Source organism: Xiphophorus couchianus, chromosome 23 (genome assembly GCF_001444195.1).
Source record: "Xiphophorus couchianus chromosome 23, X_couchianus-1.0, whole genome shotgun sequence".
In the NCBI taxonomy this organism is placed as follows: domain Eukaryota; kingdom Metazoa; phylum Chordata; class Actinopteri; order Cyprinodontiformes; family Poeciliidae; genus Xiphophorus; species Xiphophorus couchianus.
Window position 1 is genome coordinate 37,828 of NC_040250.1, and position 27,746 is coordinate 65,573.

Genomic DNA, 27,746 nt, shown 5'->3' on the forward strand with positions numbered 1-27,746 from the left:
CATAGGGCAGTTTATAACTGTCCATTAACCATCACTAGAAAAAGATCCTGTGCTAACGTCTCCCAGTCGGCTCTTCTGTTCTTCGGCTTTTTCCGTTATTAACTGATATTTTTGTATTAAAGTGAGAGTTTTACTGACAGATAGGCCGGTGTTCCATCTGAAAGTGTCTCCAGTTTATCTCAGGTGAGTTTGTGGATTATTCCTGTCCGCTGTTAGCTATGGAGCTAACTGCTGGTGCTAGAAGCTAACTGGCTGAACGTCACACTCAACTTACGGTTCTGAGCTGGTTCTGTTCTGTGTCTCTATTAACCCGCTTCTGTCTGATATTTAACAGAAATGATCATATTAAAGCTGTCTGTGTTACAACTTTAGACAGACAGCATAAAGGCTAAATGGTTCCGGTTCGGTTGGACATGGCTCGGTTCAAGCTAACCCGAAGAGAGAAAAATGAGAACTTTAGTTAAATCAGAGTTTATGGTTTTGTTCCCTTAGTTCCCCTACAGAACTGTATTTGGACCAATATTCCACTGAATTAATGTCGGTTTTCATTTAATTTTCAGAAACATTTTTATATCAAAAGTAGACATTTCTACGGAATTAGATTCTGGTTCTGCTCAGCTGAACCAGAAATCCAGTTTATCCATCAACCAGAATTTTATGGAAAAAGTAAGAATTAATTTTTAGCTTAATTTGTAGAAATAATTATTTTAAAATATTTTTTCAACTGAATACTGTGATTTTTTTATATAGTTTAAATAATTCTTTTGTCAATTTAAGTTTCAATTCACCAAAAATGTAAACATATTTAAAAAAATATTTTAACATTAAAAAACATATTTTGTGGAATTTCAAATTTATGATAATTTAACAGGTTTATATCAGGTTTATAAACATACAGTTACACAGAAATGTGAATGTTTTTAAATGCTTAATTTTATTTCTAGAGCGTTAGAAGTTTTAGGATTAGTAACATTTGACACACGGTGCCTCTAGTGTCCTGCAGGGAGGGGGAAACATTTATTTAGTGTTCCCTTTCAATAAACTAACAAATACACCCTGGTCTATATTGTATTAAGTTTCTTCTTACTGGAAGTCTCTGTTTTTATCTTAGACGGGACGGAAACAGGAAAACCTTTGGCCTGTTTGGCTTGTGACGCATTTCTGTCCTAAAGATAAAAACCTCCAGATATCTCACAACCAGGAGAAACTTTCTGGAAGACTTTCAGTATTCAGTGATGCCACATGAACTGACCAGTTCATTATAGTGAGGGAACGCAGTTTGAAGTTTCTTCATTTCTGGGTATTTAACAAAAACTCTTCAGGCTGAAAACTGGAAATGATTCTTGTTCAGCAGCAGAACTTTCACCGTGTGGTCGGGGATATTCAAACTTCACAACCAAGGTCATCTTGGGAGACTTTTCTGGACTTTCATATAAATACTAAAGCTCTGAAATGCTCATAAAATCTGTCGTTCAGCCATCTTTGTTTCTGGGGACAGAAGGAAGCATTGCTGCGGTTTGATGAAGACTGGGACGAAGATCTTCTGCTTTACTCCAGCTCTTCCCTTTGTCCTTGAAAAGCACGTCCAGCTGTCTCTGGGGACAGGTGCGTCCAACAGGCTTGTTGTCTCAGGCTGAGGTTCTGGATCGGTAAACGGACCGAACACCAGAGTTGCCGGTTCGGTTGGGGTACAGTGCCTTGCCCCGGGACGCGTCGACATGCGACAGGAAGCTGGACTCGAACCTACAACTTTATGATTACAAGATGACTACCCACGGGAGCCACAGAACCCAGACGATCAGAACCCGAACTGACGCGGTTCTGGAGGTAAGAGTGACTTTGGACTGTGGAGAACAGGACCAGAACCAGCAGCACCCGGACCGAAGCTTGGTTGGTCCTCTCATGCTTCATCAGATCTTGGCCACACTGTGCCTCCCTTCCCAGCATGCACCTGTGATGGTGTCGGGCCCGATGGGAGGAGCTTCTGTCAGCTTTCAGGTTTTCCTTCCTGTGTTTCAGGAGGAGCAGGAAGTGTTTTGGTTCTGTCTGCAGGTAAAGGTAGAGGGCCTGTCTGGACCGCCCCCCCCAACCCCCCGCTGTGTTGTCTCTCTCAGCTCGCTCGCCCCCAGCTTCACTCTCTCTCTCTGTCTCCTGACCTGGTCTCTCCACAGGCGCCCGCCATGTTCCCGTTCCGACAGCCATCCGACTCGGACCTGCGGCCTGACCCTCGGCGCTACGGCTCTGGAGCGGAGCGGGACTTTTTCCGCCCCCCCCAGGAGTCTTTGTCGCCGGGCCCCGCCCCCCAGGACGGCGTCCTGAGCCTGCTGAGCAGCTGCGGCCTGGAGCCGGAGGACCTGTCGGTGCTGGCCAAGCTTCCTGAGGACATCCTGACCGTCGAGTCTCTTCCTCAGATCCTCAAGCAGATCAAAGGCCAGAAAGCTCCGCCCCCGGCGTTCCCCCCCCGGCCGGAGGAGCCGTTCCACCTGGGGACCGCCAAGCCTTTACCTGCCAGGCCGCCCTCTCCGCCGCCCCCTTCCTCCTCATTCAAGGCCTTTAGCTCCGCCCCCAGGGACTGGGAGCGGCTCCGCCGCCAGCCGGTCCAGTACCCGCTGCACCTGCTCTCTGCCGAGTCCCGGCCGGACCGCTGGCCAGGTCAGCAGGCCGCCGGGTCAGGCAGGTCCCCCCCCCCGCCATCCTCTTCGTCGACCAGGCGGGCCGTAGACCAGGACCTCAGGCCACGCCCCCCCGTCTACGGTAAGGACGGTTCCTCCTTCAGCGGGTCAGCGGGCAGAACCCGTCCTTCCCGTTTCTCCGGGTCAGGTGATTTCAGGACGGCTCCTCCTCTTGATGAGCGCCGCCGCGACTCCAGGCCGTCCTTCAGCAGCCGTGTCCCGGACCGGGTTCCGAACCTGAACCGGGCCCGCGACCCGGCCTCCGGCGCCATGCCCTCTAAGAAACAAGCTCTGGACTTCCACGGAACGTCACCGCCGGCGTTCCCGTACTCGTGCTCGCTGTGTGACATCGCCGTTCTGTCAGAGAAGGTAAGTTCACCTGTCTTCCTGCAGGCCGGGACAGCAGGTGAGTGGGGCGGCGGGGTCACTGGAGGATCATGGGAAGAGTCGGGGCAACTGCGAGATGGCCAGTGACCTCACTTCCTGTTTGTGCTTCAGGTTTGGATTCAGCACGTCAACACGACTGGACACGCAGACGGGCAGCTCAACCTGCTGCAGCGGTGAGGAACACACACCTGGTCTCACCTGGTCACACACACCTGGTCTTACTCTGAAGCCGTCCCTTGGTCTCCTCTGCAGGTTTCCACGGTGGGACTGTCGCCTGGAAAGCGCTGGAAGGTCAGTGACGTTACCAGGTCCAGATCCGTTCTCCTGATCCGGTCCTGAGTTTCCTTCCCAGGGATTCAGTATCTGTTAGTTGGGCTTACAGAACAGAACCTTGAACATCCACCACTCGGGGTCAGGTTCGGGTCAGGGGGCCCACACCTCCCTCCCCTCTGGTCCAACTCCTCCAGGTGAATTCCTGGGCGAGACCCTTTAACCGCCCGCTGGTTCTGGTCAGAGGACCCAAAAGGTGCATGGCAGCTTTGCCTGTCAGACTGCCCCAGGGCAGATGTGGCTACTATACAGTAGCTTGCCAACATCAGCATGTGAATGACTGAATAGGGTGAGAATCATTTTGGGTACTCTGGCCTTGATAAGGCACTATATGAGTACAAGCCATCCGCCATTTAACCGGCTCTACTGAGTCCCTCCATGATTGCCGAGCTTCTCTCTCTCTAAGGGAGAGTCCAGAGACCCTGAGGAGAAAACCCATTCCGGCCGCTTGTATCCGTGATCTCGTTCTTTCAGTCATGACCCAAAGCTCATGACCATAGATGAGGGTGGGAACGTAGATCGACCGGTAAATCGAGAGCTTTGCTTTTTGGCTTGGCTCTCTCTTCACCACGACGGACCGGCACAGCGCCGATCCGTCTGCCGATCTCCCGCTTCCTTCTTCCCTCATTCATGAACCCAGAGATACTTAATCTTCTCCACTTGGGGCAGGACCTTTTCCCCGACCCAGAGAAGGCACTCTGCCTTTTCCTAGCTGAAGACCCTCAGATTTGGAGGCACTGATCCCCATCCCGGCTGCTTCACACTCGGCTGAGAGCTGCAGGTCACGACCTGATGAAGTCAATAGGACCACATCATCCGCAAAAAGCAGAGATGAGATCCTAAGGCCACCAAACCGGATCCCCTCAACACCTTGGCTGGTCTAGAGATTCTGTCCATGAAAGTGATGAACAGAATCGGTGACAAAGGGCAGCCCTGGCGGAGTCCAACTCTCACCGGAAACGAGCCCGACTTCCTGCCGTATTGAGCGCTGACGCTGCTGTGGCGACGGTAGTAGGAGTTTGTCCTGCAGTCGGTGCGGGGTTGATGACCATAGATGTCCACTTCTGTTGTGTCCTGGGGCAAGACAAGACACTTCACTCAGCTTGCCTGCTAGTTGCGGTCAAAGCGTCCAGCGGGTGGCGCTGGCGCACGGCAGCCTGGGTCGTGCGGCCGTCGCTACTATCCAGCAGCTCACCATCAGAGGGTGAAGAGCTTTGGAGTCCTCTGTACTTGATAAACGCTTGCAGAGGGTCCACCATCCAGGGTCAGAGGTCAGATCATCTGAATGCATCACAGTGTGATCAGTGTGGGCTTGAATCTGTACCGGGTCAGGTCGCATCAGAACCTGCTAACCTGATGATTTCTGTTGCCAAAGGGACGAGAACCAATCAAACCACAGGAGAGATGGAGCAAATCCCGCCCCGCCGCCCCCCAGACCCAATCAGAACCGAGGTAAGTCCTCACAGCGGAGATGACTCTTGTTCTGGTCCGTGACGAAGGTTCTAACGGGTCGATTGTGTTCAGCAGATCTACAGACGTCCAAGAAGCAGCAGAAGGTGAGAAGGTTCTGCTCAGGTCATCAGGAGGCTGCTGCCGCTGGGCCTCACTGTGTGTGTGCGTGTGCGGGCGTGTGTGTGTGTGTCAGGCATCAGATAAAGGGAAGGTGGTGTGTGCCAAGTTCCCTCCTCAGGCTGTGGACGAGGCGTCTCTGAGGAAACTCATCGAGCCGTTTGGAAAGGTCGGAAAAATCCTCATGTTTCCGTCTCTGGTGAGTCTTCATCTCACACACACACACGCACAGCCAGCACCGGTGGGGACCTAACGGCCGCTGTGCTTCCTCAGGCCTTCGTAGAGATGGGTTCCTCCGATCAGGCCAAGGACCTGGTCAAGTTCTACAGCAGTTCTGACCCAGAAGCCAGGAAGGTGAAGGTGGAGTTCAACATCTCCAACGCCTTCAGCTTCCTGCAGGTACAACACCTGGACCCACCGACCGGGTTCTGACCCAGAGTTAAACAGAACCCCAGATTTGGAATCTTTTTATTGTGTAAATGCTAATGTTAGCATTAGCAACAACTAGCATGTCATCTAAATTTGATGTTAAAGCTAAACTTAATGGAGGAAGTTAATGTTGGTCAACATGCTGTTGATAGTGTTTAGTGAACATTAGCAATTTAGCTAATTTTAGCTGTTGCATGACATCAATCCTCTCATTTGCGTAATGAGTGGATTGATCATCTACATCATCATCCTAACCTAATAGCTAAAGCTAACACACGGAATGGAGTAAATTCATGTTAGTCAACATGCTACATTTAACCTGTTGGCTAACATTAGCCTTTAAGCTAATTTTAGCCTAAATGGAGTAAGTCAGTGACAGGTAACATTGCTACATTTTAGCTAATTTTAACCTTAAAGCTTAAATGAACACATTTGATGGCTTTGCTAATGTTAATAAACACACTACTGCTAGCCTACATGCTATCATTAGTGCTTTAGCTAGCTTTAGCTCCTTAACTTATTGTAGCTTATCTACTGCTGCTAGCACGCTAGATGGAGCAACTTAACTTTATTAAACCTGGTAGCTAGCGACCTATGACCTTTAGCATGTCAGCTGAAGGTTAGGTGGGTCAAAGTTCCTCAGTTCAGGAACCAGAACCTCCTGTTGGACTGGGAGGAGCTGTAGAGGTCTGAGTGGTTTGGGCCAGCTGGTTCTGATGGTTCTGTGTCTCCTCAGAGCTCCCAGGTGGTGAGCTTCACTCCAGCGCCGAGCGGCGAGGACGGCCGGTCCGATCTGCTCAGCATCGCCAAGCGCTTCGGGGAGCCGCTCTACACGCTCTTCCTGCCCTCCAAGGTGAGTTCTGGCCCACCGGGTCCGGGTTCTGAAGACCCGGGTTCTGAGCCTTTCCGTCCAGACCGGCGACAGGGCCCGGTTCTGACGAGTTCTGGTTCTGGTCCAGGCCTTTGTGGAGATGAAGCTGTCGGCTGAGGCCCAGAAGCTGGTGGACTACTACTCGGCCAGCGCCCTGCGGATCAACGGCGCCACCATCCAGGTGGCCTTCTCCTCCGAGTACCGGACCCTGTTGTGAGTAGAACCCGCCCATGGCCAGTTCTGGTACCGGCTCGCCCTCGCCGACCGTCTGGTTCTGGTCCACAGGCGGGTTCCGTCGGCCCAGAAGTACGAAGACGAGCCGGCCGAGACCAAGGAGCCCAACAGAACCCGACGGGCCAGGAGCCGGTCCGGGTCCAGAGACCGGTCCAGGGGAGGGCGGCGGAGACGGAGCGGTTCTGGAGACAGGAAGAGACCAGAGACCAGAACCCGGTCCAGGTCCAGAGAACGGTATGGAACCAGTTCTCCCGGGCAGAACCAGAACCAGACGGAGGGGAAGCCCAAAGAACCACAGAACCCAGGTAAGCAACCAGAACCAGCAACGACCGGGCCTTCATCCTGGTTACCTTAGCAACCAGGATGAAGGCTCAAAAAGAGGACAGAACCGGTCCTTCAGGATTGGGTTCTGATCGGTTCTGGTCTCTCTGCCCAGAGTCCAGATCGGCTGAACCTCAGAGAGATGAAGGTGATGATGATGATGATAAAGCCCAGCCAGCGGCTGGGGAAGAGGAGGACCAGCTGGCTGATGAAGATCAGTGAGTCGGGTCTGATCGGCAGCAGAACTCGGCCGGACCGTCGAGCGTCTGCTGACCCAAAGTCCTGCCATCTCCAGGTCCGACAGCGACATCGAGGGCATGGAGGTCATCGCCGAGGACGGACAGAACCTGGACGAGGAAGAGGAGGAGGAAGAGGAGGAGGAAGAGCAGAAACCAGAACCACCTGGAGCAGGTCGGACCTGGACCGCCGCAGGAAAAGTTCTCTGGAGGGAAAAACTGAGATCAGGAAATGATTTTCCAGATGGAGGAGAGCTGGAGAAGACCGGAGCTGAGGAAGAGGAGGTAAAACACCTGCTGGTTCTGGTTCTGTTGGACCAGAACCCACAGAACCAGTTGGTTAAAGTCTAGATTTCTAGATCTAGAGTTGAGTGGAGTCAGTCTATGTCTGTAGCTCATTTCCAGCCTCGGCCACCAAAACGCTTCACAACAAACATCATCACATGTAGATAAATGAAAAAGTAGAAATTAAATTAAGTTTAGTAAAAATAATAAGACAAATATTAAACTGTCAGATTCCAAAAGCTGATTTGAATAAAAACCAAACAATATGGAGTTTTAGCTCCTTTTCTCTTTAGCCGAGTTTCAGCCAGAGGGAGACGATCCACAGATTCTCTGTCTGCTTCCATCCTGGCTTTAGGGACCGACGGTAAAAGCTCAGGGTTCTGGTGGGCTGCAGGCTGCTGGAGCTCACTTCAGTACCGAGGACCCAAAAGACTTAAAAACTATCAATAAGACCTTAAATTTGATCCTAAAGCAGCAGGGAGCCAGAGAAGGGTTTGTAAAACCGGGGCCACAGATTCACCTCCTGGTTTTGGTCAGCAGACCAGCTGCAGCATTTTGTTTGCTCTGCTCCAACCCTGAGTACAAAGAGTTAAATAATCTAAACGTGATGAATGATTGGATCAAAATCAGGCAGAGGAAGATCAGATTTGATCTTAGCAAAGATCCTCAGCTGGAAGAAACTGGCCTTGATAGCAGCGCTAACATGCTAATCAACTCTAACACAGGATCAACAATCACACCCAGAGTTTTCACAAATGGACGACAGCAGGAGGACGGGGGACCGACGGCTCTACATCTAGGGCTGTAGATCTATAGAGCTTTAGATGTAGAGCTCTAGATCTATAGAACTGTAGATCTACAGCTCAGGTGTCAAACTCCAGTCCTCCAGTCTCTGTCCTGCAGGTTTTAGATGAGCCACAGGTACAAAACCCTGGAATGAAACGGCTTCATGACCTCCTGGTGTGGATCAGGTCTCAGAGCCTGAATGACCTGATTATTCTGTCCAGGTGCAGCAGAGGCTCATCTAGAAGCTGCAGGGCTGGAGTTTGACACCACTGATCTACAGCTCTACATCTACAGCTCTACATCTAGTTATAGATCCAGAATCAGAACAGCTTCAGTTCTTCCAGCTGTAAACCAGAGGATGACCTCTGACCTCTGACCCTTCAGAGCCACATGGGAGACGTTCCAGTGGGGATTCTACCTTCTAATGTCTCAGATCAGAGAAACTCGTCCAGGCGTTTCTCTAGTGGCATCAATATCTGATCAATACCGTATGATAGGTATTTTCCTTTCGAACCTAAATAAAAGAAAGAACCACAGACAACGTATATGAATTTTATGTAGAGCTTTTGCAAAAGGAGAAGGCTCTGAGAACCTTTTCTCCGAGGAATCCACAGAGCATTCTGGGCTCCCTTACAACGGCTCCTGTTTTTATTGTCAAAGAAGGACAGGCAAGGGGGCAGTCAGGAAAAACAACAGAGGTCGTAAAGCTTCTAACCCAAACATCTAACAACCCAGCTCCAGATGTGATATCTGATCAAAGGTCTGAGCCCGGTTCAAATCTCGGTCAGTACTGTCAAGAAAACAAAATACGACTGTTCACAGGTGGTTACTAAATTAGGAGGTGTTAAACTTAGTGTTATCTATTTCCCGTAAAGTTGAACAGACAGTAGTGACCTCCAGGTCATTTAAAGAAGAGAACACTTTAAACAGAAAATCACAAAGATCTATAGACTTAATGTGAACTAGAGTAAGAATAGAATGATAATACCAAAAAATCTCTAACACCGTAAATCAGTTTTAATCTTCAGCTGATCACCAATAACTGGAACATTGATTACTATGGTCTGTTTTTATGTTGGAGCCAAATCGTTGCTGAACTCGACCCGTTTAGCTGGTTCTGGTTCCGACCCAGCTTGACGTTCTCCTTCTTCCCAAACAGGAAGTAGAATTCCCGGTGGATCTGGAGAGCTGCATCACTCTGGACGAGGTGAAGACGGACGATGAAGGTAAGCAGAACCTTCAGGACAACCCGGTTCTGTTTGGGTCCCTGACGATGTTCTGGTCCGTTCCAGATGAAGCTCCGCCTGCCGACTGTCGCTGCGAGGATGTCGGGAAGACGGGTTCTGGAGAACCCGGTCCGGAGCCGACTGGACCGACTCCAGACCATGAAAGTTCTGGTTCCGTCTCCAGAACCCAGGAGGATCCAGAACCGTCAGATCAGACGAGGTCCACTGAGACTCTGGAGCCAGAACCAGACAGAACCGGTCCGGAGCCAGAGAGCCAGACCGGATCCCAGAAAGTTCTGGAGACACGACGGGCCAAGACCCGGTCCAGGAAGTCATCGGGAGACGACGGTTCCAGAACCGGTTCCGACGAGGAACCCGATCAAAGAAAGACCGCCTCCAGAACCGCTCCAGAACCCGGTCCTGAAAAACGAAAAGCAACTCCTGAGAACGACGACGTTCCTCTGAAGACGCTCAAGAGGGAGAACGGACCAGAACCGGGTCAGAACCTGAGCACGGCGGAACCAGAGGCTGATGAAGAGAAAAAGCAGCAAATAAAGACAGACGAGCAGAACCCAGCCGAACCAGAACCACGTGAACAGGTAGGACCGCCGAGCAGGTCCGGTCTCCGACCCGTCCTCAGGGTTCTGCTCGGGTCCTTCTGTATCGAGTTTCTGGTCAAAACCGGACCTACCGTTCCTGACTCGGGTCGGGTTCTGAAGCCAAGCTGCCCTGCTCTGATGACCGGGTCATCAGAGCAGAGGAAACCCAACCGGGTCGACGTTCTGCTCGGAGCAGAACCGGATCAGTTTGGAGGTTCGTTTATTTCTTTGCTCACGTCAGCGTCGCGTGACGGACAGGAAGTCCTGCTGAAAACAGGAAGTGGCTGTTCAACGACTGAACGGATTTTAATTCTGCTGGCGAGGAAAACTGCAGACAGGAAGTGACACGTTTAGACGTTTCACTCAATGCAGTCAAATTGTTTTCAGATCAGGGATCAATATTCCAGTTCTGCTGATTATTAGAAAGTTTGGACCAATCACTGACCGCCTCTGTTTCCAGGAGTCTGGAGCGCCACCAGCAGAGGGCGCCGCTGAGCCGCAGAAACCTGTCGGTAAGAGTCACACCTGAACTGATTCCTCAGTTTACTTCAAGTCCAATCAGAAGCATTTGAGTGGACCGATCAGAACCGTGATGCCGCGGTGCGTTCACTGACCCCTCGGCGTTCTGTGTTTCAGGAGCTGAGTTCGTTCGTCCCGTCGTCGGTTACTTCTGCAACCTCTGTCAGCTGATCTTCATCGATGAAGACGAAGCCAAGCTGCAGCACTGCGCCACGCCGGCCCACTACAGGAAGTACCAGGTCGCCATGGAAACCAGCAGCCCAATTAGCGGTTCTGTTTGCGGCTCGCTAACCTGTCCTCTGTTTGTTTCAGGAGAAAACTGGCAAAGATCCGTGGATGAGCTGAGTTACGGATCAGAACCGTTCGCTTCCTGCTGCTGTAAATGTTAGTTTGAAATAAAGCAAGTTTGATTCTGAGGAACCAGTTTATTGTGTAAAATGTTCTGAACAGCAGATCCACATCCAGACGGGTTCCGACCCGGTTCGTTCTGACAAACATCTAAAACATAAAAGCAAAAAACATGAAACTCTTCTTCAGGTGTTTTCAGGCCGCCGTCTTCTTCAGCTTCTTCTTCTGTGCTTTGGCCCGTTCCTTCTCCAGATGTTTCTGGATGAACAGAGAAACGACCACAGTCACCATCACAGAACCTTACAGAACCACCGTGACCCGGTTCTGGTAGGACGGGACCAGAACCTGGAGGAGAGACAGGTTCAGCACTTGGACACAAAAACATCAGAAGTAATTAGAGCAACATCTGGAACCAAGAACTGATGAAACAGGACATGGCCCTTCAAAATAAGACAAGTTCATTTTTAAAGTTTAATGTTGACTTTTAGCACAGACATCCTGGTTCAGTCCTGTGACTAGTGAGGGATTCTGGGTAACGAAGGCAGCTAACTCACCAGGAAACAGGTGAGTTTCTCATCTTCCAACCTGGACTCCTTTTCTAAAACTGCTTATTCAATTATTTTAGATTAATATACTCTTTCATTTTAAAAAATGTAAGCATGAAAACTTATGAAATTACACAAATACATGATGAAGCTTTACGTTAGCTTTGTGCGAGTCACTTTTCATTTAGGTCAAAATCCCAACAGTTTAGTGTTGAAGAGGCCGTGGAGTTCGTCACTGGACAGCCGAGCCCAAATAGCCCAACAAACGGGTCAAAGAAGAACCAAGAGGGTCTAGAAATTCAGATCTGATTCAGTGATTTAGCTACGGAACCACATTCAGGCCAAACATTTTCCTGGAGAAAGTAAATTTTTAAAACCCTCAAATGCTCTTAGAGAACATCTCCTGATGGGACCCATAATCCAACCAGGTATTAGAGACAGTTTACCTCAAACAGTTGGACAGAGAAATGTTAATACCACAGTGGAAGAAATACAGAATCTGACCGGCCAAATGTCAGGAGATTTAGAATATTGCAACATGACGCAAAGTGTCTGGTAGTGGAAGATAAAACATCACAAATTAGATTTCACGTCTTATTGGAGTCTCTACATTTCATTGATAGATCAGATTTGTCAAATTGACTTGTGAAGGAGAAGTACTGGAGGACCCGATTCACTCAACATGGCAGCATAGGGACGGCCCTCTGCAGGTCACAGACCTGCTCCTGCATCTCAGCAGGATCTGTTTGTTACCACGGCAACTGGAAGAAGATCCCACTTGGGACTGAATGATGATGTGCAGCTTTAGAAACCTTTTCAGGTTCTTATCCTGGGCTCCATTTGAAGTCACATTTCATTAGTTTGTAGGAAACATTTTGAAGGTTGTAAAACTGAAAAAGATCCTGCAAATAAAAAGTTAAGTTTGTATCAAGAAAATTCTTGATATCACCGAATATTCCCAATGTGACATGAATACGTCACAAGTCAGAGCCGTGCCAGTGGGTGGCGCTATTATAAAAACAAAACCTTTAGATATGCGTTACATACGATCCATCTGGTATAATATATAACTCCCATAATTGTAATAAAATAGAAGTGGGTCTGGGTTCTTTGGGCTGAACCGGGCTACCTGTGGGCGGGGCCGGCTCACCTGCAGCTTGTCGTAGTGCGCCTGGCTGCTGCAGTGCGCCTTCTTGGCCTTTTCCTCGTTGGAGTAAAACAGGAAGCAGAGGCGGCAGTAGTATCCCATCTTCACATGCTCCACACCTGCACAGCCAATCACAGCGCAGCATTCTAACCACATGTCTGTAGCCATGGCAACAGCTTCAGGGCACTTACCCATGGGGGTGTCGGGGTCGTAGGGCGGGAGAGCCGCCACGCTGGGCTCAGCAGGGGGCGGGGCCTCCGTCTGACCGTTCTGATTGGTCGACGTCTCCATCTCCTCCTGCAGAACAAAGTGAAGCTGGTGAAACGGGTCGGAGGTTCTGGTCGGTTCCAGATGATCCAAAGCTCCAGTACAACAGCTTCTGATTGGTCCATTCAGGAGTCTCTATGGAGACCGCAGACAGTCCTTTAACTGGACTGGGTTCCTCCAGAACCCAACGGGTCAGAACCAGGGATGCCAGTAGCAGAGTAACAAGTTTTTGATGGATTAACATCAACTGAGAAGCTTCTACCTCGTCCTCCGTGTTTACCGTAAACTGGTGTTGGAGGTTTTAGATTTTCCTCTGGGTTGTTGCGGCGCGTTGCTCGGATCCGACCAGTAGAACTTTTATGGTCACAGAAGTTTGTGTGAACCAGACTGAAGACTCACGAGCTCCAGTCCTCTCGTCCCTAATGCTCGCTGACTCTGGTCGCTATGGTAACGTTTATACCTTCAAAATAAGAAGCGCCGTAAGCTACAGATTCGCCACAAAACGAACATTTTAACTCTCGATAAAGAAACCAATGGGAGCCTGACGCACGGCGCCTGCTGGTCCGGGATCAATCCGTCCTCCTGTCTCCCTTCTGGTCGGTTCCAGAAGATCCAAAGACCTCTGATCCGCTTCTTACTCATTTTGCTGCTTGTGGCTCAATGTTGGCCAGGAATCCAGTTAAAGGATTTTCAAAATAAAAGACCCACCACACTCAGATAATACATAAAACAGAAATATTCAATTATTTCTTGTGCGGCCCGGTACCGGTCCGCAGGCCGGGACGACTGATCTAAGGGACGTCATTAGTTAATAGAACCTCGTTTTGACCTAATGAACTTTTGATCGATCATTGATTGGACGTCCATTAATTGTTCACATCCCCAGTCAGAACCCGGGTCCAACATGATACCGGGTCAGAACCAGCTGGAGAACATCCAGGACCTCAGAGTGACCAACAGAAACAAGGCCAGAACACGGATAGCCGGTTCTGGTTTGTTACCGGGTCAGAACCTGGACTCACCTCTGGTTTCGTATCGTCTGAACTTTCTGGAAGTTTCTCTGCAGAGTCTTTCTCCACAGCGGCGCCTTCAGTGATGTCACAGCTTGGCCCCGCCTCCTGCTCCTCCTCCTCTTCCTCCTCCGTCTCCCCGGCCTTGGCCTCCTTCTCCTCCTCTTCCTCCTCCTCTTCCTCGCGGTCCTCCTCTTCCTCCTGTTTCTGCTTCTTGGCCGGCGGCTCCTCGGCACCGCGGCCGCTCCGCTCCGGACTCTTGTCCCTCTTGGACGGCGCCGGGTACTGATGGCTGGAAGAGACGAGCTGCAGTGACTCGGGAACCTGGGACTTGGGGACCTGGGCCCCCGAGTCCCTGTTTACAGGTGAAAAACTGTTTCTGGTGAAAATGGAAGTTTTGTTGGGTTTGTTCTTTACATTTACATAAAACCACCGAATGTTTCCTCTGAAACAGGACAGATTGAAAATGGGTTCCAGAGTGCAGTGGTTCTGAAACGTACCGTGTCCGGTACCGGTACCGTTGTCTTGTAAACAGAATAAATGGATCTTTCTCTCAGAGAATCTCTAGCTAATGCATAGCATGACGCAAAACAGCTGCTTCCTACCATCCACAGAAGAAGAAGAAACTGCTGACAATGCTGCTGTTGCTACAGTTCATGTTCCCCCATCAGGTCCGGTTCCCTCAGCGTCTCTTCATCGCTCCGCATCACCAAGGCGGCAAAATACACGCCTGCTTGTTCAGCTCTTATCTAGAGAACTACAAACACCATGAAAACTCAAACAACGGGTTTCAGAGAAGTTAGCCCACTTTTTTACAAACTGCACCCTAATCAGACACACACAGTGTGGTTCCCCCAATATCTGGGGGAACGGGACCCGATGGGGGAACGGGAATCGAAGTGCTTTAAAGTAGAACTTTTCTTTTCAATACATGCACACTTAGTTTCAAAGAACCTAGCACCAACTAGTGGCGTGTTTCTCAACCTTGTTGGGACAGCGCCCCCTATCCATCATCCAGGTCCTCCAAAGAAGACGTAGGCTACTTTGCACTGAATATTATTTTATTATTAATATTACTGTGGAAAACTCCCTGCTGGAGCCAGCGTCATGACGTCAGAGACATTATTGGGGATGTACCACGCGCCTGCGCGTATTCATGACTCTTGACTTTCAGTGTGCTTCGCTAGCAGACACATGCAGTTCTGTTCCAGCACCTCACTAAAATGTTAAATCCTTTGTGTGTACGTGTGCGTTGATGACAATGTAAGTACATAATTCATTTCATCCGCTCGTGTTTCTTACACGCTGTTTAGTTCGGCAACCGTGTAACCTTGGTTACCGCGAGCTCCAACGTATTTTGATGAGGAAATGCCTATTTCGTAAATGCCTGGCTAAACGCTCATTTCTTGGTTTAACGTTACAAGAATAGTTCAGTTTGAGAGTTGTCTGGCAGTACTCTGAATTGTAGTGTTATTTCTACTGTTCTGAAGATGTTCAGGACGGTAAACTAGCTTCCAAATGTAGCATCGAGCGCTTATGGAGCCGGTATGTTCGAGTGGATAAACATTTTCTCGATGTTGTGGCGGGAAGAACTGCTTCTACCATTCGTGGTCTTTATGCGCCACCCTGTGGTCATTAAGTGTACTGCATCTATATGCTCTGTTATTAACACTCTGAGTGCCTAGTTCTCACCTATATTATCCTGTTATTACTTGTTACTTGCAGTAATTCTCTTCCTTGTTACATTAATGTTACTGAAGTGTTACTGAATTACAATTATATATATTGTTAATGTAACTGGATGTATATTTGATTCTACCTGAAATCGAATATTCTGCATACGTTAGAATTTGTATATGCATACGTGGAATTTAGATGTACAATATTCTAATTACTCTTTCTGTATATGTTTATCTTGCAGAGACCACACACACACACACACACACACATACACATATGTTTATCAATAAATCCCATAACATCACCTAAAGTCGCAGCTGTTCTCTGACCGGAGCACATAGTCAGTGAGGGGGCGACTAGCCATCAATGTACACGTCCGTCACAATTACTATCACTATTGTTGGTGTTTTGATTTTTATGGTTCATGTATTTATCATGAAAAATAATTTCCCAGAGAACAAAAAAGTCGTATTGATTATTGCAACAGCGTCTTCACAGGTCTGTCCAACAAATCAATCAAACAGCTGCAGCTGATCCAGAATGCTGCTGCTGGCGTTCTGACTAAAACCAGGAAGATAGAGACCATAACACCAGTTTTAAAGTCCCTCCACTGGCTCCCTGTAGCTCAAAGAATAGACTTTAAAATACTGATGTTAGTTTATAAATCACTGAACGGCTTAGCACCACAATACATTAAAGATCTGCTGTTGTTGTATCAACCTTCCAGACCTCTCAGGTTCTGGTTCTGGTTCTGCTCTGCATCCCCAGAACCAGAACCAAACGAGGAGAAGCAGCTTTCAGCATCTATGCACCACAAATCTGGAACAAACTTCCAGAAAACTGTAAAACAGCTGAAACACTGACTTCTTTTAAATCTCGACTGAAAACCCTCCTGTTTAGGATTGTATTTGAAATGTAATCAATTACAAATTTATTGATGGAACTTGACTTAATGCTGTGTTTTGATTATTGATTCTATATTGCTTTGTGTTTCTGTGTTTGATATGATGTAAAGCTCTTTGAAATGCCTGCTGCTGAAATGTGCTATAAAAATAACATTTGATTGATTGATTGACAGACTATTGATTTATAGATTAATATTCTATAAATCAATGTGTATTGATTTATAGATTAATAGTTTTACTGGACAGAAATTAAACAAAACAAAGCTGGTTCTTAGTCAAATCTTAATGAGTCAGACTGAAAGAGTCATGGAGTCACTGAACAGCATCATGACATGAAAAATAATATGAAATAAATATATAAAATAAAATCTAATTAAAAACATAAATAAGTGATAAGTTCCTTATTACTGTTATCATCTGTAAAATATATTTCTTCTTATTGTTAGCTGTGGTCCCAACAAACCCATGGCACTTTAACAATATTATTTTACCTTTCATCTGAAAACAATGACTGTTTATTCTTGCCGTATCTGTGTTAATTATTGTTCGAAAGGTCTTGCCATACTAGTTTATTCCTCTGTATTTAACATAGTTTCTTAGTTTATTCTTACATTTTGTTCTTCATTCATTTCCATTTAGTTTTCTGTGATTAGTTTTATCCTCTCTTGGTTTATTGTGTCCTCTTTAGTTTCTTTTCTGTTGTTAGTTTTATTTGATCGTTTTTATTGACGCTCGCCTCCAGTAATCTTCACTCATCACCTGCTGCGCCGCCTCATCCTGAGTTTCACCTGATTTGCCTCAGATTGATTTTTCACTCTTCAGGATTCTCTGATCCTGATTCACATCCAGTTCGTTGCTCCGTTCTACATCCTGGTTCTCCTGTTTCAGAGTTTTGCTCAACGTGAGCGTCGTCTTTTTCTTCTTTACCCCCTGCGGTGCGGAGCGGTCGGGAAGAGTATCGATGGAGAAAAGCATCGATACCTAAACCTTTTAGCTCAGGTATTCTGATGATTAAAATTCAAAGGTTCTGTGGTGCCGTTTCATACCGGATCACTTTCAGCACCGATGTTAACTCTATAAAATGACCAGACAAGTGAATCACAGCATCATCAGCCGGTGTGACGCTGAACTGATGGTGAAGCTACATTAGCAGGAGAAGCTAACAGACACTGAAGAGAAGAAGAGCTGCCATCGATGCGCTGCATGTTTTAATGTTACACAATACAGTTTCAGCAAGTTGCTCAAAGTCTGAACTGGTATTGTTGTGCATTTAAAGTGTAAAGTTTACCTTGGAGCAAACGGCCCCCAGAGGAATCCCAGGACCCCCAGAGGAATCCCAGGACCCCCAGAGGAATCCCAGCGCCCTCTGCTGTCCTCTGAACGCCCCGTTGAGAAATGCTAAACTTATGCATTACACATTATGTAAGCACTTTGAAATGTCTTGCTGCTGAAATGTGCTATACAAATAAAATTTGATTGATTGATTGATATTAGCAGAGCATCACACCTTTTGATGTTTACCTTTACTGTGTAAACAAAGATTGGAGTCAGAATGTCTTCATGTAAATGTGTGAACAGAAATGGGACAAAACTTCCATTTTTGTTGCATCATTGTCATGTAAACAGGGAGCCCCTGGGACTTGGAGCCCCTGGGACTTGGAGCCCCTGGGACTCGGGGCCCCAGGAACTCGGCGCAGGCCGGCCTCTCACCCGTGCTTCAGCTGCTTGTACTTGCGGCTCACGTAGACGGTCAGCCGCTTGCCGTGGAACTTGAGCTGCTTCCCTTTGCAGGCTTCGGCCATTTTCTCTGCAGCTTCGGGTTTCTCCATCTCTATGAAGCACTGCAAGCAGAACCACACCGGTCAGTAGCCGGAACCAGGACCAGAACCGGAACCAGAACCAGGCCGGTACCTCTCTCTTGATCCGGTGCAGAAAGTACTTCCGGATCTTTCCGTACGGCTCGGCCAGCGTCAGGATCTCCTCGTCGGAGAAGCGGATGTTGGGAATCTGGCCGATGTAGACGACTCTGCCGGATCCGCACTGAGGGGGAGGAAGATCACCATCATCATCACCATCGTCAGGTTCTGAAACGGAGACTCGGTCGGATCCACAGCCTGTCCGACGTGGCGGCTCCTCTCTCTCGTTTGTTTAGTTTTAATCATGTTTGGTGTGTAACCATAGCAACAGCAGACAAAGTAAAACATGACGTTTTTTGTCTCAGGGATGAAGGCAGAAAACCCGAGCATCCTCACTGCACTGACTCAGTCTTTGGTCAGGGCTGGATTCTGATACGCTGCAACACAGACCAACCCAGCAGGGCAGCTGCAGAGGCTCCGCCCCCTGGAGAACAGAACCTCACATATGAAGTTTTATTGAAACGTCACGTTTCTTCTAAAGGGTCAAAATGACAAACTGAGACCTGATGGAAACATCCAGAAGCAACTTTAATACACAGAGGGGCCAGGAAACCACAGAAGAAGAGCTGGAGGACTGACCTGGATGGTGGGGTAGCTCAGGGAGTGAGTGATCCTGACAGGCCGGCCGCAAACCGTCGCCGTCACGTTGCCGTTGTAGAACTTAGCCATGTTGACGGCTTCTGCCTCCGTCTCAAACTGGATGTAGGCCTGAGGAAGAGGAGGAGGAAGAGGAGCAGAACCATTTAAAGTTGCTGACTTTGCCCTCTCCTTCAGGCATTTGAATATGATTTTACATGGAGCGTTGCTGCCACCTACTGCAGCTTTAGGGAACTGCTGTGCTTTTATTAAGCAGCAGGTTTGCTAGCAGCGGCTAACAGACATGTCCATCATGGCCGCTGCATTCTGTAAGGAGCAGTTTATACGTCAGAAAGAGTCTTTATGTTTACATGTGTGAGAAAAAGTGACTTTTGCCAACTGAATTTATGTTTATTTGAATTAGTTTAGGAAAAACCTGAATACTGTGGGAGCTTTGATTGTTATGCAATAAGCTAACTAGCATGAGCTAAGCTTATGTTAGGCCAACATGTTGCTATGTTACATTAGTCGTTTATCCTGACTCTAATGTAACAGTCAGGTTCTTGTTGTTCTGGTCATTATGAATGTAAAACTTTTAGCTGCTCATTCTGAGTCGTTTAAATGAAGGAAGAAGAAATGAATCAGCACCACAGCAAACCCTCACCATCAAACCGCTACAATAATTTAAAAAGGTAAACTGCTGCTTTCATTCCATCATTAAGCTTTTAGTAAATATTTGTCAGATCCTATAGATGCAGTGCTGCTGTGACGCCGGCGCCATCTGGTGGCGCGATCAACATAAGTCAAACCGGAAATGACTGAGGCTGAAGATGGGAGAGTTTCAGAGAAGTTTTGATCGATTTACCTGCAGATTAGGAGGAAGGAGTGATGAAGAGGAGAAGCTGCTTCTACTGAGCGACTGCAGATACATTTATTATTTACTTATCCATAAAGTTCAGGAAGCTACGATGACTCCAACATTTAGATGGTGAAGAGTTGGAGCTGAACATCCAAATCACTGAATGCTGATAAATATCTATGAATATAATAATAATCATTCATCTTTAATTCATACATTCCAGCTACTTTAAAGAACCTGTATTCCAACATATGAATGTTCTGTTCATGGCGATCATTCCTCACATTTTCACATCTTCAGTTCGATTTTTCTACTTCTAATAACTGAGTAATATTTCTATGTTTTAACCTTGTTCACATGGACCCGTTGCACCGCCGCGTCATGCCGTGGATCTCACCCTCGACTTCCTGCTGGAGGCCAAAAAGCTGCTAGCTAACGATGCCTAGCAGCTGATTCGCCCCAATGTATTGCAAGTTATTCCTGCAGTTCACATAGAGCTGCGCAACCAGAGCTAACGCGGCAGGTTTAAACTCTTACCTTGATGTGTAAGAGTTTAAGTTTGCCAAAGAGACGTAATTCCACACAGGGGTTGATGTAAATATCCATACAGGTCACCTTGTGTCCAGTTTGAGTGGAAGGAGGCGCCTGATCCGCACTGAGGTAAACTTCAGACATCCAGCTGCTGCAGCGCGAGGCAAAGCGCTGAGGCACCAGCGGTGTGGTTGGTCCGCTCTGCCGGCTTTAGATGCATCAACTATAAACTCATCGTTTTGGAGCAAATCTGCTCCACCAGTGAAACTCTCAGAGCAACCCGGCTTAAAAATAAAGAAAAAAATTAAAAATTAAGCCTTTTTAAAATTATTATTATTTTCCTAAAATCAAAAACAAGTAACACTTAGCCTGGCGGGGGGATAGTAAAGCATGGCGGGCCGCCAGGCTTATAATACACTGGGGGAAACCCTGATTGGTTAACGGTTGTACTGCGGCTACGAATAGAAAGGAAAAGAACGAAGGGAAACACCAACTAAACTACTTAGTCAGGTTGATATCATTTACAGCAGATCAGCTCTTTACCCGGCGACAGTCTGCTTGAAGCTGTGCCGTTTCACACCTTCATCACCATGGAAACGGCTTATTTATCCTGTCAGAGACGCTTATTCAGCACAAACTGCTGCACAGGCCCTGAGCACAGCAGAAAACCCGGAGCGGATTCCGATCCCGGAGCGCAGCGCGAACCAGCTGGGCGTCCTTACCTCGGGTCTCAGATCCAGAACCAGATGTTTGACCACCTTCCCGAACGGCTTGGCCAGCGCCAGCATCTCGTTGCGGTAGTTGTAGCCGCGCCTGAAGCCCAGGATGTTGACCACCCTCATGCCCTGGAGGGAAACAGGAAACAGTTGACCTCAGACAGGAAGGGGGCGCTGTGGGGTCAAGTGGGGCAGCAAGAGTTCGAACCAGACGTACTCCTTTCCTCGTGTTGTCTGCAGAAAAGAAGGAGGAGAAGAAAAAAAGCCAAGCATCAGCTCTACTCTGATTGGCTGCTGAAACGCCTCAGTGACCTGATCACCAACCGATGCCGTCGTCGCCCTCGTCGCCGTCGTCTTCGTCCAACTCGTCCAGGGTCACAAAGTCCTCCATGTTCTCCAGGAAGCTCTGGTCGAACTGGAACCACAAGGATCCGGATCAGAACTGGCTGGTCGGGATCAGAATCGACTGGTCAGACCCAACAGAACCTCCATACCCGGCTCACCTCCTCTCCATCGTCTGGTACTTCAGTGCTCTCTTCTTCTTTGGTTTCTGAATCCTCTGCAGAAACTCCAGCGTACTTCTTAGCCCCGCCCTCTGTGATGTCATCATCACTAGAATCCTGGTCAGAGCAATCACATAATTTAGGTCTGTTGTAAACAAATATTTTAGAAATTGAGTAATCTATCGATTATTCTTACGATTAATCCAGTAATCGGATAAAAAAAGATGAAAAAAAAACATTGCTAAATCTAACATAACAGCAGTTTTACTACCACATTTCAACATCAGTCCAATTTTTCACATTTGAGCTTCCCTAACAATAACTTTTCTGCAGTTTAGAAAATTAACCTGTAACAATAACAGCTCACTTTGTAAGTTAACCTGAAGAAACATTAAACAAAAATCTGAAATTATTTCTGTATTCATCTTCAGTCAGTTTACTAGATGAACTCTGACCTTGCCCAAACATTTATAGCTTTGTGTTCATGTTAGCGACGGGATTTGACTCCTGCATTCGTCTCTCAGAAACATCTACCAGGTATGAAACAACACCATGCGCTTCGCCACCCATTAGTGGCGACAGGGATGATATGAAATTGATTTTTTGGTTCGTCTGTAAAATAAAAATTGGGGTTGTTGTTCCTGATGCTGTAGCTCTGCAGGCTAGCGGAGGTGTTGTCAGTCGGCTGACATGGCAACAGCAGTGCAGGTAGCTTACGACGACACAGAGCGAGTAAAACACAATTTGAGTGGTTTTGATTTGTTTTTCTGCATTATTTTCTCTGTTTTGGCAGCTACCAGCTGCAGCGGCTAACAGGTACCATTTCATTCTTCTTTTTTCAGAAAAACTGACTTGGTGTCTCACAAAGATAGAATTCTTTCTAACCTCTCTGTCTCACACACACATGACAGATGGCTGAAGGTCAGGACTACAAGGTCAAAATTACAAGGTCAGAACTACAATGATGGCTGAAGGTCAGAACTACAAGGTCAGGACTACAATGATGGCTGAAGGTCAGGACTACAAGGTCAGGACTACAATGATGGCTGAAGGTCAGGACTACAAGGTCAGGACTACAATGATGGCTGAAGGTCAGGACTACAAGGTCAGGACTACAATGATGGCTGAAGGTCAGAACTACAAGGTCAGGACTGCAATGATGGCTGAAGGTCAGGACTACAAGGTCAAAATTACAAGGTCAGGACTACAATGATGGCTGAAGGTCAGGACTACAAGGTCAGGACTGCAATGATGGCTGAAGGTCAGGACTACAAGGTCAAAATTACAAGGTCAGAACTACAATGATGGCTGAAGGTCAGGACTACAAGGTCAAAATTACAAGGTCAGGACTACAATGATGGCTGAAGGTCAGGACTACAATGATGGCTGAAGGTCAGAACTACAATGATGGCTGAAGGTCAGGTACCACAGGAGGGCTGAGCTGGCAGAACTACAAAGACACTACCTTGGCTACTTGGTCCTAACCTGACAATCACTTTGGACTGTCAAAATAAGAGCAACACATACCCTACAAAATTAAAGCCTTTACACTTTTCACAGCAGGTAATTGGTGTTTTGGGAACTATATAACTGGTTAAACCCATCCACTGTTACACATGGGATTAGCCTTTTAAAATTAAGCTTACTGAAAATTTCAAAATAAAAGCAGATTTAGGCAATGAACTAATATTTATATTTAGCTATTTTGTTTCTCTTTCTTTCAATAGCATTATCAATAAAATAAACTTTTAGCTATTTTTCTTATTAGCCATATTTAGCAGACTGAATGGAGAAAGTTAATGTAAGACAACCTGCTAGTGATGCCCCACATGCTACTGACAGCATTTAGGCTAACTTTAGCATTTTGGCCAATTTTAGCTTACACACTAGTTTTAACATATTGAATGGAGTACGTTCATGTTAGTCAGCATTCTTGTGATTCTCCACATGCTAGTAATATTATAATAGCTAAGCATAGCATTAGCTATAATGCTAATGTCTAGCATCAGAACGCTGGGTCCCAACAGACGGGCACACTTTGGCAGGCCCCATTTAAATTTCTTCAGAAATTTTTTAGTTGACCTTTAACCCCTCCCTGACTGTTAGCATGTTGTCTTCCTCACCTCCTCCTGATGTCGCTCCTCCTGCTCTTCCTTCTCAGGCTCTACTCTGTCTGCCTCCTCCTGATCTGAGACTCTTCCTGCTCCCTCCTCTTCTTCGCCTCTCTTCTTCTCTGCTGGATCTTCTTCATTGCTCTCTGCCGCTGCAGATTTCTCCTTGTCGTCCTTCTTCTTCTTCTCCTCTCTGCTCCTGGAGGAGGTCTCCCTGGAGGTCCTAGAGGCGTCCGACCGGATGATCCTCCGACTCGGAGCATCTTTCTCCTCCTGCCTGTGGCTCACACTGACAAACAGAGTCAGGATACAGCAGCGCCACCTTCAGGACGGGAGGTTGGCCTGTTTTACTCACTTGAGGGTTTTGTACTTGGTGCAGATGTTGAGGCGGATCAGCCGTCCTTTGATGATGAGCGGGTTCATGCTGTAGTACTTGACCAGCATCTCTGCGTCCTCCATGGTCCCCAGCTGGACGAACGCCTGAAAGCAACATGGCGGCTCAGTGGAGTCACATGACCTGAACCGATTGTGGACCGGCACCACTTACACACAGATCATTTACTTTAAAAACCTTTACTACAATAATATTAGCATGCTAACCCCTCAGGTCAGACGGTTTTCATATTTCCTGTCACAGGAATTTCTGGATAAGAGCCATTTTACAAAATAGCCACCATTTTTGGGCCTTTTAAATGAATTATTGTCATAAAATGTTCCCCATCTTTTAATGAACTTTTCGTCTCATGTTTTCTTCTTTGGTCATTATGTACGTAAAACTTTAAAGTGCGCGGAATCAGAAACTGAGGACTTTATTGTTAGCAAGTGTTAATGGTTAGCGTTAGCTTCTGCTCATTTTTTTGTGTGTTTAGCGGCTTAGCTTTAGCTTCTGATCATTTTATGTGGTTATGGGTTTAGTATTAGCAGAGCTAAGATTCTTGTTTAGCAAATTAGTTATAAGTGAAGCTAATGCCCCTTTTCCACAGCCCGACCCGACCCGGCTCGCTTTCCGAACTTTTCTACCGGCTTCTTTTCGGAGCAGGCCCAGCCCAGCCAGTGACGCAAGCTTCGCTCCAGGTCACTGATTGGCTGAGGGCGCGGTCAGACGGAGCAGCAAAGAGAAGAAAAACGAGGCGCAACGTTTCAACTCGCTGCAACACGGAAGTGATGAAGATACAAACACCGACCCAGATGCAGCTAACGCCGCCGCCGCTGCTCTCCAGCCAGGTGAGCAGTTTGTAGATATATCTGTCTGCTTTTTAATATATTTAAAGTTGCCTACATACAGTCATGGAAGACATTTGAAACACAAAGTATTTTTATTGCTCAAACACATTTTCTGAAGATACTCAGTTTCACATTCCTCACTTCTAAATAATGTCAATATTGTTCAGCATTTTGCCTTCATTTGGTTTTATTGTTTTATCTTGAATCTATGAGCTTCGATTGTTTCTCATTTTGCTGTTATTGCATCGGAGTTTCCCCCATTGTGATAATAAAACATGTTATATGATATTCAGTTATTAAATGGTTATGAATTATTAATTGTAGAGGACATAAAACCAATAAACCTAAAGAAAACGATAGCAGTATTTTATACCTATGCTGTATGTCTGCATAGGTAAAAAACTTACAACTAATTACGTTTTGTCTTTAATTAATGCAACTATTGCAGTTATTTATAATTGTTCAGGTCTGGATGGTAAAAAAAAGTATTTGCATATATATAAAGTAACATGTCTGTTTTAAATAATTCCTTCTGTGTTTGTAACTCCCACATTAGTAACTCTGTTATTTATCTACATTTATGTGCTGCAAGCTCTAACATCTGATTACTTTTCCCAGAGAACAGAAGAGGAGGAACATGGCTGACATGATGGAGAACGATGAGGAGAACCGTCAGAACAACAACTGGATCTCCTTCAGGAGGAAGCAGCTACCAGCAGAGATGGCAGAGCTCCACGAAGAGCCGAGGCAAAGAAAAGAAGAAAATAAATGCTGTTTTCTCTCAGTAAACAAAGTCTCTTTTTTATAATCTCTCCTCACATTATTGTACAAACTGTAGTTTGTTTGGCATCAAGGTCCTAATATGATCCTCCCAAAACGAGAGGAGCTTTAGACAGAGTGAAAATAACATTATGTTGTAGAAATATGTCATTGACACATTATTAATACATTATTCAGCAAACCAAACATTTTCACATTATTATCAGGGCTGCTATTAACAAAAACCCAAAATACAAGTCATGTTCATTTCTACTTTCTACATCATCTTTCTATCCACTCTGTTTATCTGTCTGCCTGGAGAATCTTCAACGTAAGAAAGAGAGAAAATGTGTCCAAAACCTGGAACCTTAATTAGTGATAAATAAGACTAAGAGTTTAAACTTTTAATTCTTAGAGACTAAAAAGTGGAAACATGAAGGTTTGATTAAAACTAGAACCAGTCAGATTAGAAGGAAAACAGTTTTATTTGTTCTCAGTGTAACTTGGACGTCAGATGAATCATAATTAAACATATTGAAGTGAAAAACAACAGATTGTTAATGCACTTCAACTCTAAGAACATCAGACACATTTGAAATTAGAAATGTTTCATCAGCACATGGAGCTCATGTGGTTCCTGCTCCAGAAGCTGAAGGTCTCTGGACATCCTGGAGGTAAAAACCGACCGGCGGTCAGGAAGACGGACACTGATGAGATCCTCCAACTCAGAGGCTGCAGGAAGAACCGCGATGGTCTGCAGTTCACCAACATCTGAAAACACATTGGGAATGAATTCTGACACTATTACGTTATTTGCAACACCCTGGCTAACATTAGCTCATGTATATTCGGCACTATTACAAGTTTTATAGAAGTTTAATACAAAAATCATGGTTAGCTCACCTGCACCGTCTGAACCACCTGCTTTCCTCCCTGCAAGGTGGAGATCAGCTGTCCTCCTCCTCTTCCTCCTCCTCCTCTTCCTCACCACATCACAGTTTTCCTCCCACCGCGCATTTTCTTGAAGTCCCAGAAAAATCACAATTGGCTATAAAACAATAGCTCAGCTCTCTCTTCTTCTTTTGTCCCAGAAAAACAACATCTGGCGTTAGGTCGCGTAACGAAGCACATCACATGGCGCCTGGAGGCGGAGCGCTACAACCCCCACCACCAGGGGGCGGCACCGTGCTACAGAGCCGAGCCGGCCGGTGGAAACGCGGTCACTCCGAAATAGAGCCGAGCTGCTGAAGTAGAGCCGGTGGAAAAGGGGCATAACTTTTGGTTAGCTGTGCCTAAACATGATTTCTACAAGAGAAGTTATATTTGTATTCATCAACAATAAATACTGGCAAACTTAGTGCAAAAATAAAATTGTCCTTGATAACCATGGCAGCCATCTTGAATTTTTTCAGCCACTGACATTTTTTTGTTTTTATCATTAAAGTTCTTTTCCACACAATACAATCAGAGGCGTTGAATAAAAGCCGACAGTTTCAGGAGGAACACCTGGACCTCAGCTGAAGCTCCGCCCCTCTTTTGTCCCGGTCCAGTTCCGAGGCGGTTCTGATGGGTTTACCTGGTCAGTGAGGAACAGGTGCTTGTCCACGGTGCCGAAGCGTCTGGCGATGGTTAGCAGCTCCTTCTTCTGCTCGTCGTCTTTGGGCAGGTTGGCGAAGAACACCACCTTGCTGCCGTGGCCGACCACGTCCCTGGAGGGCCGGTCCGCCGCTGGGTCCGCGCCCCGGTGGGACTTCTGCACACAGAACAGGCGTGAGTTTGGTTCCAGCGGTTCCTGCGGTCCACCTGCCGGGCGGCAGCGTTACCTCGATGACCATAAGCCTCTGGGACAGGTAGAAGGTGACAGGTTTCCCGTACAGCTTGGTGGGATGCTGCTTGTAGAAGGCCACCATGTTGGCCGCCGCTTCGTGGCTCTCCATCTCCAGGAAAGCCTGAGGGACGAAACGCAGCTCTGCCAACCGGGTCGAACCGAGTGGGACCGGGCCGGACGCGGAGCCTGTGCTGTACCTTGTTGGACAGGATGAGGTGCTCCCGCAGGCGGCCGAACGTCTCGGTGAAGGCGAACAGCGTCTTGTTGCTCAGAGGCTTCCTGTCGTACTTCACCACCACCACCCTGCTGCGGAGCTGAGGACGACACCAGAACCGTCAGACGAAGCGGGAGCAGAAC

The 27,746-nt window shown here is 47.0% G+C and overlaps 2 protein-coding genes and 2 long non-coding RNA genes across 11 annotated transcripts in view; 2 read left to right on the forward strand and 2 right to left on the reverse strand.

Annotated features, from left to right (window-relative positions):
- Nucleotides 1-10,884, forward strand: LOC114139147 (matrin-3-like). 5 transcript variants are annotated; one of them, XM_028008853.1, is made up of 20 exons: nt 1-183; nt 1,499-2,052; nt 2,172-3,041; nt 3,171-3,232; nt 3,312-3,350; nt 4,765-4,841; nt 4,914-4,945; nt 5,035-5,157; nt 5,232-5,357; nt 6,124-6,240; nt 6,347-6,471; nt 6,544-6,797; nt 6,929-7,031; nt 7,109-7,224; nt 7,294-7,334; nt 9,280-9,346; nt 9,413-9,945; nt 10,406-10,457; nt 10,582-10,703; nt 10,777-10,884. In XM_028008853.1, the coding sequence occupies exons 2-20, from the start codon at nt 1,765-1,767 to the stop codon at nt 10,807-10,809; spliced, it is 3,180 nt and encodes a 1,059-aa protein (XP_027864654.1). In that variant the 5' UTR covers nt 1-183; nt 1,499-1,764; the 3' UTR covers nt 10,810-10,884. The 5 variants fall into 5 exon arrangements, with proteins under 5 accessions (XP_027864654.1, XP_027864652.1, XP_027864655.1 ...); XM_028008851.1 differs by having other exon boundaries at nt 7,109-7,334; XM_028008854.1 differs by lacking the exon at nt 7,294-7,334 and having other exon boundaries at nt 7,109-7,182; nt 9,278-9,346.
- Nucleotides 10,875-27,746, reverse strand: part of matr3l1.2 (matrin 3-like 1.2) — a 27,603-nt gene continuing 10,731 nt past the window's right edge. For 3 of the 4 annotated variants that reach the window (XM_028008856.1, XM_028008857.1, XM_028008859.1), the window contains 16 exons: nt 27,587-27,703; nt 27,385-27,510; nt 27,138-27,314; nt 23,934-24,058; nt 23,591-23,867; nt 21,459-21,584; nt 21,289-21,379; nt 21,182-21,198; nt 20,971-21,093; nt 18,862-18,990; nt 18,278-18,406; nt 18,077-18,207; nt 13,794-14,073; nt 12,696-12,801; nt 12,508-12,623; nt 10,875-11,070 (listed from right to left, as the gene is read on the reverse strand). In XM_028008856.1, coding sequence (XP_027864657.1) covers nt 11,008-11,070; nt 12,508-12,623; nt 12,696-12,801; nt 13,794-14,073; nt 18,077-18,207; nt 18,278-18,406; nt 18,862-18,990; nt 20,971-21,093; nt 21,182-21,198; nt 21,289-21,379; nt 21,459-21,584; nt 23,591-23,867; nt 23,934-24,058; nt 27,138-27,314; nt 27,385-27,510; nt 27,587-27,703 — 2,133 coding nt within the window. In that variant the 3' untranslated portion in view covers nt 10,875-11,007. The remainder of the gene's footprint in view (nt 11,071-12,507; nt 12,624-12,695; nt 12,802-13,793; nt 14,074-18,076; nt 18,208-18,277; nt 18,407-18,861; nt 18,991-20,970; nt 21,094-21,181; nt 21,199-21,288; nt 21,380-21,458; nt 21,585-23,590; nt 23,868-23,933; nt 24,059-27,137; nt 27,315-27,384; nt 27,511-27,586; nt 27,704-27,746) is intronic. The other variant, XM_028008858.1, reaches the window with a different exon arrangement.
- LOC114139152 (uncharacterized) lies at nt 24,065-25,589 on the forward strand. Its single transcript, XR_003594391.1, has 2 exons — nt 24,065-24,802; nt 25,421-25,589. It is a non-coding gene; the product is annotated as an uncharacterized LOC114139152 (long non-coding RNA).
- LOC114139153 (uncharacterized) lies at nt 26,023-27,131 on the reverse strand. The gene is made up of 2 exons (XR_003594392.1): nt 26,465-27,131; nt 26,023-26,332 (listed from the first exon to the last, which is right to left on the reverse strand). It is a non-coding gene; the product is annotated as an uncharacterized LOC114139153 (long non-coding RNA).